The following is a 23,713-nucleotide window of genomic DNA, read 5'->3' as shown; positions in this document are numbered from 1 at the left end:
TCGCGAAAATGGCGATCGGGGCTCTTTTCCGGAAAAGTGCATCTACATTGGCCACAGACGCTTTTCCAGAAAAAGGGCTTTTCCGGAAAAGCAGCCTGCCAATGTAGATGCTCCTTTTCCAGAAATACTGAAAACGGAATAGTATTCCGTTTTAAGCATTTCCGGAAATTCATGCCAGTGTAGACAAAGCCCTTATGTCTGTGTGGAGTGCCATTTAAGTCAGATACACTGCATACATGTAAGGATCCCTACTGGTGATTCATTTGCAGGACAAGGCTCATAATTATTTGTGGTTTCTGAAGAAAGAACATGAAATGCTGAAAGTGGTGTTTTAAGTTAGATTGCTCCCTCCCTTTTTCTTTTTATAAAGACTCAGAGCATCTTGTACTATCTACAAATGATAAATAGAACCGACAAACAGTGCTAGCATAGTCTCAATGTCTCATCTCCACTTTTTTTCATGCCGCATCAATGAAAACTGCAAATAAGACACAGCTACTGTAGAGCTTTCTCAATTAGACCAGCAGATCTACACATACTACCTTTTTGAGTGCAAATATAGAGGTGAAATTCCTGGGTGGCTTTTTATCATATTTACTTACCTCTGACATATCATGTACCAGTAGAAGAGGGATGCTAATTGTAGTAATATCATGTGTACAGCAAACTTTAAGAATATTTCTGAGGCCCATGATCGCAGGATCCCGAGCAGTAATATTACCAGACCGTACATTATCATCCACACACAGATGAAAAGCAACATGAATTTCAGAAAGATTTGAATGGCGTGTGATGTAAAATTCTCCTGCAGAATAATGAAAGACCATGTAATCTCTCTGATGCTAGTAATCTGTGCTAAACACAAACAAACAACAAAGCATGCTGGGAATGACAGTGTAAATGTTTTAATACCAAAATGTGGGGCATAATGCTCCTTTATTAAATATAATCAATTGCTGTATCTTCCTTACTGTTATTTTAAAAATACAAGGCAAAATGTGCCCATTTAACCTAGATCAGAACTTATAAATAAGAAAAGCCACTAACAGATGTAAAAACCTGGAGAACAGTGACGCCCATTCCCTGTTCACATTGTCCCAAGACTTATTTCCATGCCTTACCACTGTATTTAGTTGCCATCACAGAGATCTAGCGTAATAAGGCATGCCAGTGCCAATACAGACAGATACAATCTATATGTGGTAGAAAACGTCAGCGGAGGAAAAAAATAAAGAGGAGGTGTAACAGTGAAAACATATACGCAAGCAGTGAAGTGCAGACAGATGTGGGAGGCGGAAATAGCCAAAATGGATAGGTTAAAATAAAGGCTACAAAAAGCCTGTGGGAAAGGATAGTGGGTTATCTAACTGAGGAATGTACAGGAAGATGAAGATGATTATCAGAGCGCAATCAAAATTAAAGTGTGTAGTAACGGGGGATTTTAAATATTGGGATTTCTTTTAAAAGTGCCTAAAACAGTATGTCAAAAGGTATTTTTAAATGAGGTGGAACAATATTTTAAACTCAAAAGTGGATGAAGTAATGAAGGGCAATGGAATTTTGGATCTGAATTAGCTGACAAAAGTAACAGATATGAAGCTCTGAGGAAATCTGGGGGATAGCTACCACAAATTAAGATGCCAATCCAACAAATAGATCCACTTGAGCATAGTCACACTGAAGTTAAGGGACATTTCAGAAGAGAATCTTGTTGTAGGACTGGGATTTGATTATAAAGATGCAATAAATAAATAAATTAATGGAGATTGCCTATCTCCTAGAACTGGAAGGGACCTTGAAGGGTCATCAAGTCCAGTCCCCTGCCTTCACAGCAGGACCAAGTACCATCCCTGACACATTTTTGCCCCAAATTGCCTCCACAAGGATTGAACTCATAACCCTGGGTTTAGCAGGCCAATGCTCAAATCACTGAGCTATCCATGCCCCCCTAATATAGAAACAGCCTCATCAGGACATGGATTTTCATGAACAAATACTTTTGAAATAATATTGTAGGCAATGTAAAAGCAGCTAGCACACCAGATAGAAAGTGGAGAGAGGGGGAAAAAAAGTTCTTGATGTTACTCTTGTAGCACCACTCACACAAAATACAAATATTTTTAGAAGAGGCTGAAAGAAATGTACATGAACAAACTGGAATACAAGAGTGAAAAAAGGGATAATAGGAAAGGCAGTAGGTGTGTCTCTTTCTGTGTATTGTGTCAAAAAATGCAGATATAAAGGAGGAAAAAGGAAAGAATGCTTGTGATGCGAGGTGGCAAGGGAAACAAAGTTTTTAGTTGGGCCTTTTCGTTCTGATAGGCTAATTTCAACACTGCTATACAAAATGGAGGGAGAAATGCTATTCTCTCTATGGGGCTGGCCTGTACACGTTTGTACATTCATTTAATTGCACTGGTTTAGAAACAGCATCAGTGAAATCAGTGCAACCACCACATTCCCAGCATGGACCCTTTTACATCAATTTGAATGTATTTTAACACAAGATTGATGTTAAAAAAAAAAAAAAAAAGAAAGTGTCCACATTAGGGATTGTTCTGATTTAACTAAATCTGTTTGTAAGCAGTGCACAAGTTGTGTGTAGATGTTCCAATTATTTCTACGGAATTTGTTCTTACTAATGGGACAACACACACACAGAAACAATAAGAGATATTTCCTCCTGAAGTGTCTGGTTCAATACAGTATTTAAGTATCTTCTTAAGATGAAGCATAAAACTAATCCTACTGACTTGACCCGAAGGTCTTAGAGATGGCACAAAAATCCTTCTGCTGGAACGAGGAAGTCCTAGATAATTGTCATTGGCACTAACAAGGAACTGAAGGGATGGTGGGTCAGCAGGGATCAGTAATGGGTACTATATGAAGGCACAATTTCAGGAGACACCCAGACTGACCACAAGCATGCTACTAGGAGAAAAATCTTCTGATAATATTAAAAGATAACTGTTTTCTGAAAATATTTCAGTGCTCCTTTAAATACTGTAAGGTGGATTGTTTTTTATCTGGAAAAAAAAAAAATCTTAGGCAGAATGGTTAAGTGACTTCCAAAAGTCACATGGCAAGTCAGCGGCAAAGTTGGGAATAGAATCCAGATGTCCTGACACCCAGACCTGTGCCACAGCCATATAAGAACATCCGTTGTCTCAAATTCATGGCAAGTTCTGATTAGTTTCAGACACATGCTCAGAATTTAGAACTAACAAAATATGTATCTATAAAGTTCAGTATGCTTAAAAACCCCAGCAAATGAAAATCCCCCTAATAGTACTCACCAGGCAAAATATTTGATTGATTTCGTTCAATGTTCTTGGACATATCTTCATTTCCACCATTTCTGTTTACTGAATCTGTATGTAAAGTAACCATTAAATATATTGTATATAAGCTATTTATTATATTAGTCTTGGTAAACTAACATTGAATATTTTAAGAATTTCAGAGGGCTTCGGATCAACTCCTAAATTAACATGAATATTTTAATGGACCTCAGTAAGCTTTGAATCAGGTTCTAAATGTAAAATCTTCTCTTTGACTCAGCTTTCACACAGCAGTCCTTTATTTAGGCATACTCCAAAAACTCAAAATACAATAGAAAGAGAAATCTATAAACTTTTTATACCTGCCAGACTTGGAAGGAAGGAAGATGATCATTTCATTGTACTTGAAAGGGAAACAGGTACTATCATGGTGAGGCCATACAGTCATTTTAGGCTAGTGGTTCTCAACTCAAGGCCCATCTGTGGCCCAATCTGCACACAGTGGTGGCTCATGTGACATCCTCAGGGCCATACATGTAGTATGGACACTGTGCAGGTGTGGCCCCCATAACACGGAGCTGCACATACAGCCCAGAATGGTAAATAGCTTGAGAACCACTGCTCTAAGTTCCTAAAGATGCCCTCTCCTCCCTTTGTCTCCTAATTTTCATTTATTTCTTTGGTCTTAACTCTCTTAAGTCACATTAGGGTCTTATAGATAAAAGGAGAGCAATAACTCAATTTAAAAAAAAATTGCAAACAAATGTTTATGGAAACCCATTAATATATAACAATTCACTATTAATTTTATACAAAAAGAGTTTAATACGAATTTTAAAATATAATGATTTACTAAATGAAATAAGCTACTTCTTTGTGTCCCATGGAGAGTTGTGGAGATGTTCACATAAAACCGGAAGTGAAGAAAATACAACTATTTTCATAAGACTATTACAACATGCTGGTTCCTAAAGGAAAATAGTTTCTCTATATACTTTGTGAGCCTACTCATGTTACTGACTCATTTAAACCACATAAGTACTTGTTTGCATGAATACAAAAAGTATGAGTACTGCCTCAACAGCATGTGGTTGAAGACTTCCTGTCATTTTGTGCAATCTCTTAGCCACTTGTAAATACAAAGTAGAGAGGTGAATGAGGCACTTCTCCCTGGCCCTTATGTCATTCATCATATTTTCTTTACTACCCAATGACCTTGAGGGAAAAAAATGTAACTCCCTCCACACTACTGAAAGTCTTAAATCTTGATTGAAAATTAAAAAACAAACGAACACCACACACACCTAAAATGTGTCCACATCTATTGTCAGGATTTAAACTGAAGAGGGAAAAAGTACGGCACATGCCACAATATTTTTCAAGCTGCCACCTTTGGCATCAGAATCTCAAGATTTTTTTTAAGTCCATCTTTTTCTGTTAACTGATGCCATATCGTGTGCCCAAGTTTACAGACTAGAACATTAGCTCTAAAAGGGGTGAATTTCCCCAATCATCACATACACTATGTCTACACTGCTTTCGCAGAAAAACAAATTCAAATGAAGTTAAGCGTGGAATATCACCGCACTTCATTTGCATAATTAATGAGCCTCTGTTTTTGCGCAAAAGCGGACCCTCATTAAATATGCAAATGAAGTGTGGCGATATTCCACGCTTGCTTCATTTGCATTTGTTTTTCCACAAGAGAGAGGCAATGTAGACATAACCATAGGGTATTAAGTCAATTGTTGGTGCAATTCAGGTATAACTAATACCTCATTTTGGCCTAAAAATGTGGAGATACTGCCACTTGACTAGAGGGGAGAAAAAGAAGATACAGTCAAAGCATGCACCAGAACCTAACTGTGCATATGAACAACACAGAGATAACTAAGCCCAGAAGGACGTGCACAATCATATTTCAATTATCTGCCCAATCTACCCTTAAATGGCTTCTCAAATGGCAGCCTTTGTGGGAGGACATTGGAAGAGTATCTGTATTTTTTTCTTTTAAAAATTTTACGCTGGCTATAGAGGGTTAGTGAAAAATATCATAACAATTAGGGCACGTCTAAACTACATTCCTCTTTCGAACGAGGAATGTAAATGAGCCCAATTGAAAATTCAAATGAAGCATGGATTTACAAATCTCGCGCTTCATTTGCATAATCGCATGAGCGCGCTTTTCCGAGAAAGGGTTTTTCAAAAAAGAAACCGCAATCTAGATGGAGTTCTTTCGGAAAAAACCAAACCAAAACGCCTTTTTCAAAAGAACCCGTACTCCTCATTTTTTCAGGAATACGGGTTCTTTCAAAAAGGCCCCCCCCCCACCCCCCAAAAAAGCGCGCTCATGCAATTATGCAAATGAAGCGTGAGATTTGTAAATCCGCACTTCATTTAAATTTTCGATAGGGCTCATTTAAATTCTTCTTTCAGAAGAGGAATGTAGTTTAGACATAGCCTTAGCTATTACAGGCAGTCCCCGGGTTACATACAAGATAGGGACTGTAGGTTTGTTCTTAAGTTGAATCTGTATGTAAGTCGGAACTGGCGTCCAGATTCAGCCGCTGCTGAAACTGACCGCCAGTTCTGACTTACATACAGATTCAACTTAAGAACCCCAAGCTTCCCCAAGACAGCTGCTGCTGAAACTGATCAGCGGCTGATTCCAGGAAGCCCGGGGCAGAGCAACTCTGCCTCGGGCTTCCTGTAGTCAGCGCTGGTCAGTTTCAGCAGCGGCTGACTTGGGGACGCCTGGGGCAGAGCAGCTGGGGTGCTGCTGGGTTGCTCCAGTAGCACCGCTCCTCGGCGCTACTGGACCAACCCAGCAGCACCCCAGCTGCTCTGCCCCAGGCGTCCTGATTCAGCCACTGCTGAAACTGACCAGCAGCGGCTGAATCAGGACCTGGGGCAGAGGAGCTGGGGTGCTGCCGGGTTGGTCCAGTAGTGCCCAGAGCGGCGCTGCAGGACCAATCGGCAGCGCCGCAGCTGCTCTGCCCCAGGGTCCAAAACAAAAGCCTGGTCTGCTGGGGGGGGGGGGGGACGGACACACTAGCTGCGCCCCCCCCCCCCCCCCCTGCAGACCAGGGACACGGGAGCAGAGCCGCAGCGGCGGCGGGGTGCCGCGCCTCTGAGGCTTTGCTCTAGCAAAGTCTCAGAGACGCGGGACCCCGCCGCCGCTGCGGCTTCAGTCCCGGTGCCTGTGGTCTGCTGGGGACGGTCCCCAGCAGACCACAGGCACCGGGACTGAAGCCGCAGCGGCTGCGGGTTCCCGCGCTTCTGAGGCTTTGCTTTGGCAAAGCCTCAGAAGCGCGGGAACCCACCCGGTGCCCCTGGTCTGCTGGAGACGGTCTCCAGCAGACCAGGGGCACCGGAGCAGCTTACGAACGGGGCTTTCTCGCCCCGGAGCTCGCAGGTAGCAATCCGCCACCTCGACCTCCGGGGCGAGAAAGCCCCGTTCGTAAGTGCGGATCCAACATAAGTCAGATCCGCGTAATTCGGGGACTGCCTGTATAGTATTTTCTTTTAGGGTATGAACCTAACCTTATGACAGGATGCACAATGTGGTTACAATTAGGGATGTAGGCGACTAGTCGACTATCTGATAAGCAAAAGCTTATCAGATAATTGAATAATGACTCGACTAGTTGTTCCCCCCCCCTCACTCCCTCTATCAGAGGCAGCAAGGGGGATTTGGGAAACAGGAACTGGGGGTAACAGCACCATATGCGGGGGTAGAAGCAAAGGCACAGTTGGGGAACAGCACGAGCGGGGACTGAAGAAGTCACATTAGTGCCAGTTCCTACTGCATTATTTCAGTCTTTGAAATGTAGCAAGAGCCCAAGCTTAAAAGCTGGTTCCTCCCAGCACCATCTCTGGGGTGCTGCCTGCCCCCCGTTGCATCTATCAGAGGCAGTGGGGGGAGAAAGGGAAGTGGGGTCCACAGGGGTCCCAGCCAAGCAGCCCTTGTTTGCAGCGGCCAGGGCTGGCCCCAGACAGTGGCTGCTACTGGAGCAGCCTCTGTTCACAGCTGACAAGGCTGGCTGCTGCAAAGGAGGCTGCTCCGGCACCAGCCCATGTCCGCTGCAAACGGGAAGCTGGACTCAGCACAAGCCAGGACCAAACAGTCCCGGGTTGTGCTGGTCCCAGACGCTGTGGCTCTGCATTTTACATGTAGTAAGAGCCCGAGAACTCTTACTACATTTAAAATGCAGAGCCACAGCGTGGGTGACTCCTGAACCCGGCACAAGCCGTGATTGCTCAGTGCTGGCTCAAACTGGCTCCTGGAGCTACCCCCATTGTGGCTATGCAGAGAGGTCTTATCAAATAATCATATAGTCGATACAAATTGTATTGACTATACGATTAGCTAGGTAACTGCAATTTAACATCCTTAGTTATAATAGTTACAGGATACACATGTATGAGCGTAGAAGCTTAGGATATATGAATCTTTGACCTCTGATCATTTGTAGCTTGGAAAGTAGCGGTGTCAACGTGTACTCAGCTACATGATTAACTGATAAGCCTAGGCTTATTGGTTAATTCTGTCGACTATTTGCACCCTCCACCCCACTGCCTCTGTATCAGAGGCAGCAAGTGATGGGGAAGGAGGCAGGAGTGGGTGACCATGAGGAGTTGGCTCACGCCTGCCCCTCTTGATGCTGCTGGGAGGTGGGGGAAGGAAACAGGCAGAAGCCAGTACTCTTAGGGAGCTGACTTTTAAGTTAAGCCACTTTTTAAACCTGCTTCCCCCACGTACCGACTCCCACTTGCTACCCCGCAGTGCTGCCTCTGATACAGAGGCAGCTCCCTTGGAGTGGGACCAGCAGCGTGCTGGCTGCCAGCCCCAGTCCTGGAGACTAAAAATAGGTGTATAACACTAACATGTGATGCGGTTACTCAGTTATTTAATTACATGGTAGCTAACATCCCTATTGTAAAGCAAGCAAGCAATTCTCCCTAGAAGATACTAATGTTGCTCCATACATTAACAGAAGCACTAATAAAAGTTATATCACTGTGCCACACCATGGCCAATACCTTCCTCAGTGCAAGAAAATAAACAATGTCCAAGACAACAATTACTCTTTGCCTACTACATAGATCATTCAGTCTTTTGGAGACCTCTGGAAATCTGAGAGGTGTCAAGAAGAGAAAGGATCTAGCATATGAATGTTTTTCTACATAGACATGAGCCTCCAAAAATACGAAAAAAAAAGAGAGCTAGCTGAATTACTGCTACAACGCAAAGTAATAAGTAACTTATATTGAAGACCACAGAAACCGCTAATGTTTCTGTCTTTTCTGAGCTCTCTAGCTTCTGCTTATTATTGCAAATTTTGTAGGTTAGTTCCAGACAATTATAGTTTGGCGGACCCTTTATGCCTCAAGATTCAGAAACAATCTAATAACTATCATGTACTTATATAGCACTCTTTTCCTTGCTCCCTGCCCTGCTCCCGAATCCCATGGTGCTTCATTGAAGATCATCCCTATTCTACCTATAGGGAAGCTGAAGTACAGAGCTAAGAGACATGCCCTTACAGACACACACAAAGCATTTCATCACAGGGATATTTTATTTCAAGAAAAATAATTTTGATGGCCACTGACCATTCTGTCTTTTTGATTTACTGCTGCGTTGTGCTCTAGCATAAAGTACAACCTGCTGCACAATTTCAAGCTGCTCCTGAATCCCAGGAAAATGGAAATCTGTGCATTCTTGGCAAACAGTTGCAAAATCTGAAAGAAAGTAAATTTAAAACACATTGCAGCTTTTGTCTATGATTATTATACAATTTTGTGCAATTACTCCATTAAACTAGTGAGAATAGCAAAAGTATCTACACTGTTCCACTTTAAATTAAATTTGAGAGAACATTTTTGAACTTAATGAATTATTTAAAAAGTAAAAGTCTTCAAAAGGCTGCTATTGCATACCAAGTAATCCTAAAAGACCATGCCTGAACCAAACAAATACTGTGTGCATAAATTAGTGTTTTCTCTTATATTGTAAGATAAATTTGAATGCTATAACCTCTTTGTTGGTACCTATTATAAATGTTTTAGTGAAATGTGTCAATGTTAGTTACCAATAACCAGTATAAACTACTAGTGTAAAATATGTGCGGGCTCTGCAGCTGGCTCCCTGGGAGCAGGGCTGGCAGCCCCGGCTAGCTCTACTCCAGGGGAGCCAGCGAATAACCTGCTCCGTGGGGCTTAAGCAGTCTCTTAAGGACTGCTCTAGCCGTTACCCATTTATCGTAACTGGTAAGCATTACCCGTTTAGGATGATGCTTCCTGGTTAACCAGTTAACCTTTCACATCCCTATTATGTACCCCCAAGTTTCACCCCACTTCAAAGCTTACAAAAACATAAAAATACAAAAAAATGTCTCAGCACACTATTACTGAAAAATTGCTGACACTCATTGTTATCATCTATTATATTTTTGGGAGTGTGTCTGTTTGTGTGTCTGTTCAAGAACTCCTAAACGGTAAGAGCTTGGTGGGACCCTGCTTGCCTCTCATAAGCCTGCATAACTGAACCCCTCATATCCAGCCTCACACAATAGCAACAATTCAAACGAAGCCCATACATTTTAATTTTATTTTCCGAAAAACTAAAATTGAGTTAAGGACCCGAGCCATGCCAGATAAATCTTCTAGTACAATTATAAAATAAAACAACTTAGAATATAAATATTGTGCTTACAGTACAATGTATAGCATACAGAACAGTAAACAAATCATTGTCTATATAATTTTAGTTTGGACTGACTTCATTGGTGCTTTTTATGTAGCATGTTGTAAAACCAGACAAAGATCTTAATGAATTGTTAACCCCTGTTGAGAACTGCAGCTGTTAAACATACAGTAAGAGAGGAACAGTAAGGTTTTCTTGGTGGAATCAAAGATCTCTGACTTTCAAAACCACTCAGAAATCTTTAACTTTTCTCGCACAAATAGTCCCACTGAATTAAGTGCAACAATTCACCTGAGCAAAGATAAGGATTTGGAAGTGTTTGCAGGGCACAATACAACTATTTATGTGAAGCATTTGTATAAAATACCTGTTCCACCAGTACTAAATAAGTAAGGCTATCAAATCAAGTTATAAGACTTTCTTTCCTGTCCAGCACTGGGCATACTTTCAGCCCTGAACAAATCACATGGCCCTTATCCCATAATGTTTAATTCATGGGCTAAGTGCTGTGTACTTATGGAGCACCATTATTGTCAGCATCTCTCTACAGTCCACTGGTAGGTTTATGTTGCAGGATCAGGGCCCAAGTATTTTCCTTCAATCTGTCTCTAAATAAAAAAGTCACTAGGTTGAGGTTTTTGTATGTTATTTAAAAGCAAACTGAAGGGAAAATATCTTTAAAATATCTATTACCCAAATAAGGAAGCTAATGATTGCAAAGTCTGATAGTAATCATTTTTATATGTTTTATTTACTTTGTTGACCTCCATAGCATGCAAACAGGTAAACTTTTAAGAGCGCATTTGGGAAAGATAATGTTTTTTAAGTAGTTTATAAAAAGAAGACATTTTCCCTCAATTTCCCCCCTTACCTGTAAGGCAGTGGTTCTCAAAGTGTGGTCCATGACAGTCTTGCAGGTGGGCCGTGGACTTGGGGCTCATCCCCCCCCTGCAGCAGGGAGCCTGTGCTGGCGCTCCAGCCCTGCGACCCTCCTCCCCATGAGGTTGGAACACTACGCTGACTTCCTGCTGCAGGGGAAAGGGGGGTGAAGGGGTGAGTCTAGCAGGCCAGATCTGCCTTGCAGGTCATCATGGGTGGTTGGCTAGTTGTCTGCAGAAAGGTCTGCATTCAGTGGGGTGGGCCACACGCTAAAAAGTTTCAGTACCACTACTCTAAGCACTAATTATGGTAGAAATTGCTGCTTTTTAAAAATCTATTACAACTCCATTGTCAAGGATCTCTTAGAGATAAGAGGCAACTTTTTGTCAGTTTTGATAATTGAAATATGTAAAAAATAATTACTGAGTATGAAATATACTTTTAGGATCTCAAGCAGCCTAGAAATAAACAATAATGGCAATTATATTATGCTGCAATTTCTGCTGCGACTCTTTTTTTATTCATTCTTTTGGAATACTTTACTTCTCACTGGAAGTATTTTTTAAGGAAAGGATATGACAGGATGTCAGGGAAAGGAGACCCAACCAGTAACAAGTGGTTCCAGCCAAAACATCTGAAACGTAAACATTTTTGGACTGAATTTCATGAGGAAGCTGGGAGAGATCTGTAATGTGGTTGACACAGCGGCAATGTGGCCAAGATTGGAATAGGGGCAAATAAAATTTCAGTAGCCTTGCCCGCTGTGGCTAACCATTTATACAAGACTATCTATTTAAAAGGGGTGCTCTCAACTGCTACCAGTTCTGTTTTCTGGAGTAGAAAGTACATATAACTTTAATGTACTCTGTGTGCTCAACACTTCTGAAAGTTGGGTCAATTTATTTTAAGATACCTAAATATGGATTTTAAAACCTAGCTTTAGGCATCCAGCTGAAAACTTTGATCTTTGTAAAGATGTAGGCTACGCAGCAGACTATGAAAGTATTACTATTACTAAAAAAGTTCCAGAGTAATGGGCAAGTGAGAGAAGGATCCAGATACTCAAGACTATTTTAGTAGTATGTTGGCAAGCAGTGGTCAGTTGAAGCAAATTTAGCTACAAGATTTGAGATCTGTTGGACACAGAGGAAAAATGGAGGACTTGTGTTACAATCAAATTTTATAGTAATTGCTTCTTTCAGAAAAAGAACAAGGGGCAAGAGTAAAGTCTGCAAGGGTAACTTTGGTCTTCCACGATACACCAAATGAAATGACTTACCTCTTTTGATGCCACTGTATGAACTGATTCGGTTGTCTACCAATAAAACTAAGCCACAAAGAGAAGTTGAATAGAGCGACAATGCAGTTTGAAGTCTGTGAAGTTTTACTCCACTTCGGTGATTGCGTTTGTGCTTACAGAAGTCCAGTATGTCAGCTCTCAATAATCTCAAGTTATGCATGGTTTTTAACTGGGCACCTGTGTAAAAAGCAAACCCCAAAAGCACTAAATAACAAACATCTTCAGATATGTTAATAATAGATTTACTTGGTGTTGCTTGGCCCCTTCAGATCAGGAACTTGGGGATTGGAAGGTGTGGGGGGGAAGAGAGAGGGGACATCCAATGGCTGTTCCCCAAGGCCAAGCCAGCGGGGGCCACATAGCCCGCCTGCTGGCTGCTCCTTGGGGTGGCGGGAGCCATGCTAGCCAGCCAGCAGTTCCTCCCCAGGGCTGTGCTGGGGTGACAGGAGCTGTACAGGTCAGCTGGTGGCTGCTCCCCATGCTGGGGCACTTGCTGCCCCCTAGTTGTTATTCGGGAATATAAATGTCCCCCATGCTTGCTATCCTGTGTGGTCATTCAGGAGTATAACTGTCTCTGATATGACAGCCCTCCCTTTCTGTTTGATGAGAAACAGTCGTATTCCACACGCATCCTATTGGTCCTGGCACAATCAAACTTTTAACTTGCTTTAAGTTATAAGAAGCAGCTGCATACCAAATTTGGTGGTCCTAGCTTTTACCATATAGAAGCAGTTCTTGAGCAAGACAGACGGACACACAAACTCTCTTAAATATTTATAAAAGGTATAAAAATTTTATACTACTGATAGCAATCCAGAAGAGTAAAAGATATGAGAAGACAACATTTGTATAAAAGAAGGTAAATCTAGGCCATTAAACAAGTCCTATCCTCCATCACAAGGCAGAGAATAAATATGCTAGTTATCTTTCTACATATTTGACACATGCTAACACAGCAGGGCACAGATTATCCAACAATCTTTTTTTTTTTTTCATTTCAGAAGGTGCAGAAAGTTATTTGGGGAAGCTAGTCTAGATTTGATTTTGACAAAGAAGGAGGAACTGGTTGAGAATCTGAAAGTGGAAGGCAGCTTGGGTGAAAGTGATTATAAAATTACTAGGAATGGTGGGAGAGAGAACAGCACAATAAAGATAATGGATTTCAAGGCAGACTTTAGCAAACTCAGGGAATTGATAGCTAAGATCCCAAAGAGAAGCAAACGTAAGAGGAAACAGTTCAAGAGAGTTGGCAGTTTTGCAAAGAGACACTATTATGGACCCAAGAGCAACCTATCCCACTGGGAAGGAAAGATAAGAAGTACAGGCAGTCCCCGACTTACGCGGATCCGACTTATGTCGGATCCGCAGTTACGAACGGGGCTTGCCCCGGAGGACACGGACTGCGGGACCTCGCGGTCCTGCCGCCCGTGTACTCCGGGGCTTTCTCCGTGTCTCCCTGGTCTGCAGACCAGGAAGACACGGAGCAAAGCCTGGGAAAGCCGGTAGCGGGACAGCCCAGACACCCCGCGGCTGTCCCGCTGCTGGCGTCCTCAGAGGCTTTGCTCCCTGTCTCCCTGGTCTGCTGGTCTCCAGCAGACCAGGGAGACTGGGAGCAAAGCCGCGGAGGACCCAGGCGGCGGGACCGCGGTGCGTCTCGGTCCGCCGCCCGCGTCTTCCTGGTCTGCTGGGGTGGGGGGGCGCAGCTAGTACGCCCCCCCCACAGCAGACTAGGCTTTTCTCCGGATGCCTGTGGCAGAGCAGCTGGGGCGCTGCCGGTTGGTCCCGCAGCGCCGCTCTGGGCGCTACTGGACCAACCCGGCAGCACCCCAGCTGCTCTGCCCCAGGCGTCCTGATTCAGCCGCTGCTGGTCAGTTTCAGCAGCGGCTGAATCAGGACGCCTGGGGCAGAGCAGCTTGGGTGCTGCTGGGCTGGTCCAGCGGCGGTGCTCCTGGACCAAACCAGCAGCACCCCAGCTACTCTGCCCCAGGCATCCCCAAGTCAGCTGCTGCTGAAACTGACCAGCGCTGACTACAGGAAGCCCGAGGCAGAGTTGCTCTGCCCCGGGCTTCCTGGAATCAGCCGCTGATCAGTTTCAGCAGCAGCTGACTTGGGGAGGCTTGGGGTTCTTAAGTTGATTCTGTATGTAAGTCGGAACTGGCGGTCAGTTTCAGCAGCGGCTGAATCTGGACGCCAGTTCCGACTTACATACAGGTTCAACTTAAGAAGAAACCTACAGTCCCTATCTTGTACGTAACCCGGGGACTGCCTGTATGGCAAAACACGACCTTGGCTAACAGAGGAATCTAAAAATAAAAAAAAAGTCCTACAAAAAGTGGAAATTACAAAGGATTAATATAAGCAAGTAACATAAATACGCAGAGGCAAAATTAGAAAGGCCACGGCACAAAACAAGATCAAACTAGCAGGAGACAAAGGGTAACAAGAAAATATTTTACTAATACAGGGATAGGCAATAAGCAGCCTGTGGGCTGAACATGGTTCACCATGGTTAGCCCTTGAAGGGACGCCAGATGCTTTATTTACCTGCATATCTGCAGGTACAGTCGCTCCCAGCTCCTGTTGGCTTCCTGCCGCTCTCATTTGCTGGGAACAGTGATCTGCAGCCAATGTGCACTACGAGCAGCTTTATCTGCAGAAGTGCAGATAAATAAAGGATCTGGCAGCCTGCCAGGGGCTAGCCCTGGTGAACCACATCGAGCACAGAAGCTGCTTAACTAGCTCTGCATGAATATGTTAAAATCAAGTAGAAGACTAAGGACAGGGTACGACCATTACTCAAGGAGAGTGGAAAATAATAACAGAAAACGTGGAAATAGCAGAGGTGCTTAATGACTTCTTTTACCAAGAAGGTTGGTGGTGACTGGATGCCTACCAATGAATGCCAGTGAAAATGAGGTAGGAAAGGCTAAAAAATGAGGTAGGATGAGAGGGAAAGAACAAGTTAAAAATTGCTTGGACAAATTAGATGTCTTCAAGTCACCAGGGTCTAATGAAACACATCCTAGAATATTCAAGGAGCTGACTGATGAGATACCTGTGCCATAAGTGATTATCTCTGAAAAGTTATGGAATATGGGAGAGATTCCTGAAGATTGGAAAAGGAAAAATATAGGGCCAATCAATAAAAAGGGAAATAAGGACAACCCAGGGAATTATAGACCAGTCATCTTAACTTAAGGTGATAAGTAACAGTTATCATGGATTTGTCAAGAATAAATGTCAGAACAAACTGGTTGCTTTTCTTGACAGTGTAACAAGACTTGTGGATGGAAGGAAGCAGTAGATGTTTTATATCTTGACTTCAGTAAAGCTTTTGATAATATCTTGCTTGACCTCCTCAACCAAATTAAGGAAATGCAACTGTAACAGAAGCTGAATCATGCGCTAAGTAAAAAAAAAAAAAAAAACATTTTAACTGTATCATGACATTTTCCCAAGAAAGAGTTGTTCAGTTAGCTACAAGCAAGCAGAGGTGGGGAATCTTTTGAGTCAGAGGTTGCTGACCAGAGTTCCCTCTAAGTTGTGTGGCAGCACAGCTTCATGGGTGATTAATCAGCCCATCTCCCCCCTCCCCAAGTCAGTCAGCCCCATGCACTGAGCCTCTGACTGGGCGGGGCTGATTAATCACATGTGAAGTTGTGCTGCTGCGCTGCTTAGAATAAACACTGCTGCTGACCCACAGAAAAATCAGTCGGGGGAGGGTGGGACAGGACAAAAGTGAGAAATGGGAAAAAACCCTCACTGTGGCTCTCAAATGAGGAAAAAGACACTCTCCAAATTCCCCTCGCACACTAGAGCCTGGGGGGGCCCAACCTAGATTGTGTGCGCTCCAGCCCCATGAGGTGGGGGTGGAGGGAAGGAGCACCAGCACAGGCTCACCAATGTTGAGGGGGGGGCCCCTGAGCCTCGGGGACCGGATCCAGACAAGCCAAGGGCCACATCCGGCTCCCAGGCCTGAGGTTCTGCACCCCTAGTTTAAGACATCCTGATCTATTCTGTTTATTGGTATCAGTTTAATACCTTTATAATTTATTATTAATTCTAAGCATGAACCACACATTTTGTAGATTAATACTTCAACTTAATGGTATCTTAAGAATTCAATGCACAGTTATCTATGGGATCATGATACTATACTTACCTAAGTGAATAGTAAAACTTTCCTCTAACTGTCTCTGCTCTTCATATAGTCTTCCATTTCCTTCTATAGATTCTCTCAGCTGATTAGGTTGAACCTTAATTTCCTCACTGAAATTAATAAAAATACATTTAAAAGCTCTAGGAGGTTTCCCATTAATGTTGTTCTTTTCAAAAGCAGAAATTTGTTTTTAGATGCCCTGATGCAAAATAACTTTGCCTGGTGGAACTTGAAAGCCAAAAAGCTGCGACATAATTTGCATCAAACAGAGTAGATTGCTGCAACCTTATAATTACATACACTGGTATGTCCCAGAGATTTCAAAATCCCAGGTCTATCCTGATCTGAGCAGAAGACACGGAATCTATTATAAGAAGGGGAGATTTAAGATAAACAACTGTTGAATTTCCCCTCTTAACCTAGCTGTTGAGAGCATCTATTGAATAATTCTAAAGTTCTTGAGTTTTATAACAAACAATTTGCTGAGGTTTTAAAATGAGGGTATTTATGGAATCGGAGCTTCAAATTAGACCTACAGGCAGTCCCCGGGGTTACGTACAAGATAGGGACTGTAGGTTAGTTCTTAAGTTGAATCTGTATGTAAGTCGGAACTGGCGTCCAGATTCAGCCGCTGCTGAAACTGATCAGTTTCAACAGTGGCCAAATCTGGATGCCAGTTCTGACTTACATACAGATTCAACTTAAGAACCCCAGGCATCCCCAAGTCAGCTGCTGCTGAAACTGATCAGCGGCTGATTCCAGGAAGCCCGGGGCAGGGGCTTCCTGTAGTCAGCCACTGGTCAGTTTCAGCAGCGGCTGACTTGGGGACGCCTGGGGCAGAGCAGCTGGGGCGCTGCTGGTTTGGTCCAGTAGCGCCCAGAGTGGCGCTACGGGACCAACCGGCAGCGCCCCAGCTGCTGTACCACAGGCGTCCGGAGCAAAGCCGCGGAGCACGGGGGCAGCGGGACAGCCCAGACGCGCTGTGGCTGTCCTGCTGCCCTCGGGCTCTGCTGCTTTGCTCTGCTTTGCTCCCCGTCCCCCTGGTCTGCAGACCAGGGGGACGGGGAGCAAAGCAGAGCAAAGCCGCGGAGCACGTGGGCAGCGGACAGCCCAGACGCGTCTGGGCTGTGCGCTGCCCGCGTGTTCCGCCGCTTTGCTTCCTCTCCCTGTTCTGCTGGAGACCAGGGAGAGGACCCCGTTCATAACTGCGGATCTGACGTAAGTCGGATCCGCGTAACTCGGGGACTGCCTGTACTTAAAAATCGTTACACTTTACTGAGGGAAGGTTCCAATTATGCCTTTAAAAAAAGAAAAATCCACCATAGTTTACTCTTAATGAATATCAAAGAACCAACTTATTTTTGTGGTGCATTAACAACACTAAGTTCCCCTTGCTGGACTCCCCAGTGAAAGCCAAACACTGTTCCCAGCATGCTTAGTGCATCTCACCCAAATCCAAATAAAGCACATGTGCTTCTACAACATTAGAGGAAGACTAAGACATAAATATCTCAAAGAGGAAAGATAAAAAGTAATCTTGAGTATCAAGCTGAACAACAGTGTATATATTTAAAAACAGATTTAAGTTTTATTCTCTCCTTTATATAAACAACATCTTCCAAAACAATTAAGACTAACAATTAAACACTTCTCAGTCTCCTCTCAACTGTGTAATGCTGAAATAGTAAAATACTGTATTAGCACTTACTTGATAACTATATCTGTTTCAGCATAAGTAAAGTTTTAATTTAAAAATTACAACTTCAATTTTTGTAAAATTTAGTAAAGATCTCAATCTTGAAAAGTCTTGAGAGCATGCCTAATAAACTCAGACTACTCCACCCATAAGCATTTACAGAAGTAGGACCTAAATTGGGTACATTCTGAATTGAGACATTGTGCATGATTTTCAAATGTGCTAAGGACACCCTGTCAATATAAATGGATAACTCTGGAGCTACACTACTTTATATTTGATGAAAAACTGAACTAAAGTGTCTGAAGTTGAGCACCCAAAACAGACCTCAGAATGATGAATGCTTGTTAAAAACTGACTGTTTCTAGCTCTTATGGTTGTGACAGATGTCTTTTCTTACTGAATATGCAAACAGGCTCTACAAATTGAAACTGATTCTCCTGTCATTTTACACAACTATTTATTGGGAGAAACTGACAGTCCACTGGGCTCTGATCCAAGGCTCTAGGAGGATCAGCAGCATTGAACTCTAAGAGGGGTATGGGCCCTCTGCATTGTGCTTCCTACTACCACTCTATCTGCTTCTGATCCCAGATAAGGAAAAATAAAAAGGACACTGTCAGCCCTAACCAGGCTCAACATACAGTCCTGATGTTTCAGGGAAGAATCTCTAGCCCCTTTTTTAGGAGCATTCAATGACAGGTTTGCACTATTCCCCAACCTGCCCCTTCTGAGCTAGGGGTGCTAATTTTTCAACCCTGTCTCCAATTGGAGCAGGCTCTGCAAGGTTTGGGGACAGGTTATCGGGGCCCATTATTGTCCTTTAACCTCCTATGTTATGGTGCAGGGTTTGTACAACCCACCACATTCCTTTAGTTTTATTGATGTTTGATATATATATCAGTCAATCAATCTATGTCAGAGGCAAGTCAGGCCCAGTATTTCTAAGCAGCAAGAACTACCTATTCACTTCAGCAAGCCGTTAACGATGAATATAGCCTTTGACGGTTTAGAGGTCAACTTTATTAGTTTTACACTGACAAATAAATGAGAAATTCTAGGATTAGGGTAGAGCTTGATGAGCATAACACTACTGATTTTTCTGTTTGACTCTTGCTCACTACAAACTCAATTTTGCTTTTCAATTATAAACTCCTGAATACAGGCAGTCCCCGGGTTACGTACAAGATAGGGACTGTAGGTTTGTTCTTAAGTTGAATCTGTATGTAAGTCGGAACTGGCGTCCAGATTCAGCCGCTGCTGAAACTGATCAGTTTCAACAGCGGCTGAATCTGGACGCCAGTTCTGACTTACATACAGATTCAACTTAAGAACCCCAGGCATCCCCAAGTCAGCTGCTGCTGAAACTGATCAGCGGCTGATTCCAGGAAGCCCGGGGTAGGGGCTTCCTGTAGTCAGCCACTGGTCAGTTTCAGCAGCGGCTGACTTGGGGACGCCTGGGGCAGAGCAGCTGGGGTGCTGCTGGGTTGGTCCAGTAGCGCCGCCGCTCCTCGGCGCTACTGGACCAACCCAGCAGCACCCAAGCTGCTCTGCCCCAGGCGTCCTGATTCAGCCGCTGCTGAATCTGACCAGCAGTGGCTGAATCAGGATGCCTGGGGCAGAACAGCTGGGGCGCTGCCCGGTTGGTCCAGTAGCGCCCAGAGCGGCGCTATGGGACCAACTGGCAGCACCCCAGCTGCTGTACCACAGGTGTCTGGAGCAAAGCCACGGAGCACGGGGGCAGCAGGACAGCCCAGACGCGTCTGGGCTGTCAGCTGATCGCGCGCTCCGCGGCTTGGCTCTGCTTTGCCCCCCCCCCCCCCCCCGCTGGTCTGCAGACCGGGGGGGGGGGGGGGGGGGCAAAGCAGAGCCGAGCGCGCGATCAGCTGACAGCCCAGATGCTCTGGGCTGTTAGCTGGCCGGGCGCTCCGCGGCTTGGCTCTGCTTTGCCCCCCCCCTCCCGCTGGTCTGCAGACCAGGGGGACGGGGGGGGGGCAAAGCAGAGCCAAGCCTTGGAGCGCGTGGGCAGCGGACAGCCCTGTCCGCTGCCCATGTGTTCCGCCGCTTTGCTTCCTCTCCCTGGTCTGCTGGAGACCAGGGAGAGGAACCCCGTTCGTAACTGCGGATCCGACATAAGTCGGATCCGCGTAACTCGGGGACTTGCTGTATGTATTATAAAAATGAACAGACAATTGAAAAGTACTCCTAAACATACTTTAAATTTATTCTCGTCAATTTATAAATCCTTAGAACACAGAGCTACACTAATGTGTTCTTCTTTTCATTATCTCCTCTCTGACTTCAGTGGAAGAAGGCTCCATTCTCAACTTTCTTTCTTCTCCACAAAGCATGAAATGCTGCCATGTTATCTCACTAAACACCACATCCCCCATAATCTTCTCCCAAGCAGGTCAACAGATCATGTTCCACACCTGTCTCCTCTTCTTGCTGGCTATGCCAATTTGCATAAAAGTGCTTGTGAGCTCCATGCTGGTTCCTTCCCACCCCTGGCATAAGGGAGCAATTAGGAACCTGCTACAAGCATACTGCACACTAGGTGTAGGACCTAGTTCCCACAAGATGGGGAGCAAGAATTTGCCTCTACTACATATCCTAGTCTACGGTCAGAAAACCTTCCTTCAGCTTACCCACACCAGCAATCACAAAAAACTAGGATTTTTTCTAGTTGTTAAATGACATCCACCCAAGAATGAGCTAATTTCATTAAGAGTACACTTGGGGGCTGCACCCACTGCTCGATATGCTCACCACCCCCCCTCTCTCTGGGGAGGGGTAGGTGTCTGGCTGAGGGGAGGATGCCAGAGAGGCTGGGGAAGAATGTCTGGCCAGAGCGGGAGGGTGCAGGAGCAGGCTGGGGGTGCAGGGTCTCAATGGAAGGGATGAGCGAGGGTGTGTGAGGGAGTTAGGGGTGCAGGGATGGGGGAGAGCGTGTGGCTCCCACCTTTCCTGAAGCACCAAGGAGGAGAGGGGTGGCCGCACGGCTCCCACTCAGTGGCACTGGAGGGCAGGGGTGGCGGCGGGACATAGAGTGACGTGCTGATGTCACTCTAATTATATGAGAGAGAGATATTAAATCAAAACCTGTAGTATGAATTAAGTGTTCGTAAATCCTGCACATTCTGTGATACAGCAGAATACCTTTAAATAACTCAATGCATTCTGGAGCATATTATTTTAAAAGTATTTCTAATGTAAAGGGTCAAGTAGGACGACAAAACTTAAGGACATTATTTAAGCTCATGGAAAGTGTGTTTTACATTTTCTCTCTTCTATAAAAAAATGTGTTGATTCTATTATCAGTGGCTTTAAGCCTTTTAATATATATTTTGAATTTAAATTACTATTAGATAAAAATTATTTTAAAAATCCTGTAAAATTACCATAGTTCAACAGAAGAATATTTAGACTGAGAACTTTACAACAGAGATAAATACCTGATTGAGGTGTTGTTGGGATTTTTTAGATCTTGATAAAGTTTTATCACCCATTCCTGATACTCCTGTTTTTGGATGGCTGTGGACTGTTTTAGTTCACTGGTCCATTTATTCTCCAAAACCTAAAAGTAGACACCATTTCAACCAATTCATATTTCTTTAAGACAGTTCTTTGCATAATTTATTCCAATTCAGTTAACTTAATTTACCTGTTGAGATTCAAAATGTTTAGCAGCCAATGAATTTACATCTTGATCCGTTAGTGACTTTCCTAGTTCTTGCATCACGTTATCCATTTCTGCTCCTTGTCTAAAACACAAGCCAAATATTTGGACCAACTTACAGAATGTGTTATGGTTCTATTTTCACATACTTCAGAAAAAATGAACAGAACAGGACTTAGTAATCTATCCCATGTCATCCACTCTCATCTTCTAGCAGAGATGTTGGGATATCCAGAGCATGGAGTAGCATTCCTAATCATCTTAGCTAACAGTTATCGATGGACCTATCCACCATAAACTTATCTACTGTAATTCTCTTTTGAACTCAGTTATACTTTTGGCCTTCACAATATCCCCGGCAATGAGTTTCACAGGCTAGCTGTGCATTGCGGGAAGTACTTTCTATAGTTTGTTTTATATATGCTGCCTATTAATTTCACTGGGTGATCCCTAGTATTCCTGTTATGTGAAGGGATAAATAACATTTTTCAATCATCTTGTCTGCACCATTCACTATTTTATAGTCATCTCTTTTTCTAAGCTAGCTAATCTCACTCTTTCTACTTTCTCCTCAGGTGGAAGCTTTTCCGTATTGTTAATCATTTTTGTCATCCTTCTCTGTACTTTTTCCAACTTTAATATTTTTTTGAGATGGGACGACCAGCATGGGTATACCATGAATTTGTGTAGTGCCGTGGTCCCCAACACGGTGCCCGCGGGCACCATGGCGCCCGCGGGGGCATTTGCATGTGCCTGCCATGTGCTCGGGGCTGGCCTGGCCCCGGGCACATGGCGCGGCGCTTGCGGGGGGGGGAGGGGGCGAGCCCCGGGCGCGTGGCTATGAGGGGGCACCTGGCCCCGGGGCTATGGGGGGCCCCCAGCCCCGGGCAAGCGGCTATGGGGGGGCCCCAGCCCCGGGCATGCAGCTATGGGGGGGGGCCACCCCCGGGCATGCAGCTATGGGGGGGCGCCCCCTGGCGCCCGGTGGGCGAACGGCCACGCCCCCTGGCGCCCGACAACCTCAAAAGGTTGGGGACCACTGGTGTAGTGGAATTATATATTTTCTGTCTTATATTCATCCCTTTCCTAACACTGTTAGCTTTTTTGACTGTCACTGCACACTAAGCAGATGTTTTTCAGAGAATTATTGACATGACTTCAAGATCTCCTTGAGTGGTAACAGTTAATGTAGACATCATCATTGTATATGTGTACTTGGAATCATATTTTTCAATGTGCATTACTTTGCATTTATCAACATTATATTTCATCGGCCATTTTCTTGCCCAGTCACCCAGTTCTGTAAGATCCCTTTGTAATGTTTCAAAGTCAGTTTTTGACTAAACTATGTTGGGTAATTTTGTATTGTCTGCAAACTTTCCTACCTTCCTTTTTAACCATTTTCTAGATCCCTTTATAAATGTTGAACAGCACTGTAGCTTCCTTAGTACATGTCTACACTACGGGATAAGGTCGAATTTAGATGCACAACTTCAGCTACGTTAATTGCATAGCTGACGTGAAGTACCTTAACTCGACTTTTGGCACAGTCCACACTGCAGGAAGTTGAAGGGAGAACAATCTCCTTTCCTCCTCGTGGAAGCAGGACTACCAGCATTGACCAGAGTGCCCCTCACAGTTTGAATTAGTGTGTCTTCACTAGACCTGCTAATTCAAACCCTGAAAGATCGGCAGTGGCAGCTTTGATCTTCTCTGTAGTGTAGACCAGTGTTTCTTAAACTTTTTAAGACCAAGGAACACCAAACAATTTTTTTTTTTTTTTTTTATGAGCAGGGCTCGCCGAACTGCAGCGAGCCCCGCTCGCCAGCCGTGCTGTCCGGCGATCTGCGCACGCGCAGATCATTCTGCACACACGCAGATCGCCGGAACCTGGCTCGTCCGGGTTACAATCTACTCGCCACGGGCTAGTAGATTGTATAATTTGTCAAGCCCGGTTTATGAGGAACACCAAGATTTTTTGTTGAGCGCAAAAGAAAAAAAAAAGCTTAG

At 44.1% G+C, this 23,713-nt stretch overlaps 1 protein-coding gene across 6 annotated transcripts in view; it reads right to left on the bottom strand.

Moving 5' to 3' along the window:
- FERRY3 (FERRY endosomal RAB5 effector complex subunit 3) overlaps positions 1–23,713 on the bottom strand; it is a 38,927-nt gene that overhangs the window by 10,315 nt on the left and 4,899 nt on the right. For 5 of the 6 annotated variants that reach the window (XM_075900696.1, XM_075900687.1, XM_075900668.1 and 2 more), the window contains 7 exons: positions 21,689–21,788; positions 21,480–21,601; positions 16,332–16,438; positions 12,149–12,346; positions 8,898–9,026; positions 3,297–3,371; positions 603–805 (listed from right to left, as the gene is read on the bottom strand). In XM_075900696.1, the coding sequence (XP_075756811.1) occupies positions 603–805; positions 3,297–3,371; positions 8,898–9,026; positions 12,149–12,346; positions 16,332–16,438; positions 21,480–21,601; positions 21,689–21,788 (934 nt within the window). The remainder of the gene's footprint in view (positions 1–602; positions 806–3,296; positions 3,372–8,897; positions 9,027–12,148; positions 12,347–16,331; positions 16,439–21,479; positions 21,602–21,688; positions 21,789–23,713) is intronic. The other variant, XM_075900664.1, reaches the window with a different exon arrangement.

The sequence above is a fragment of the Pelodiscus sinensis genome, chromosome 1, assembly GCF_049634645.1.
Source record: "Pelodiscus sinensis isolate JC-2024 chromosome 1, ASM4963464v1, whole genome shotgun sequence".
NCBI classification, from domain to species: domain Eukaryota; kingdom Metazoa; phylum Chordata; order Testudines; family Trionychidae; genus Pelodiscus; species Pelodiscus sinensis.
This window is presented reverse-complemented; position numbering and strand designations above follow the sequence as displayed.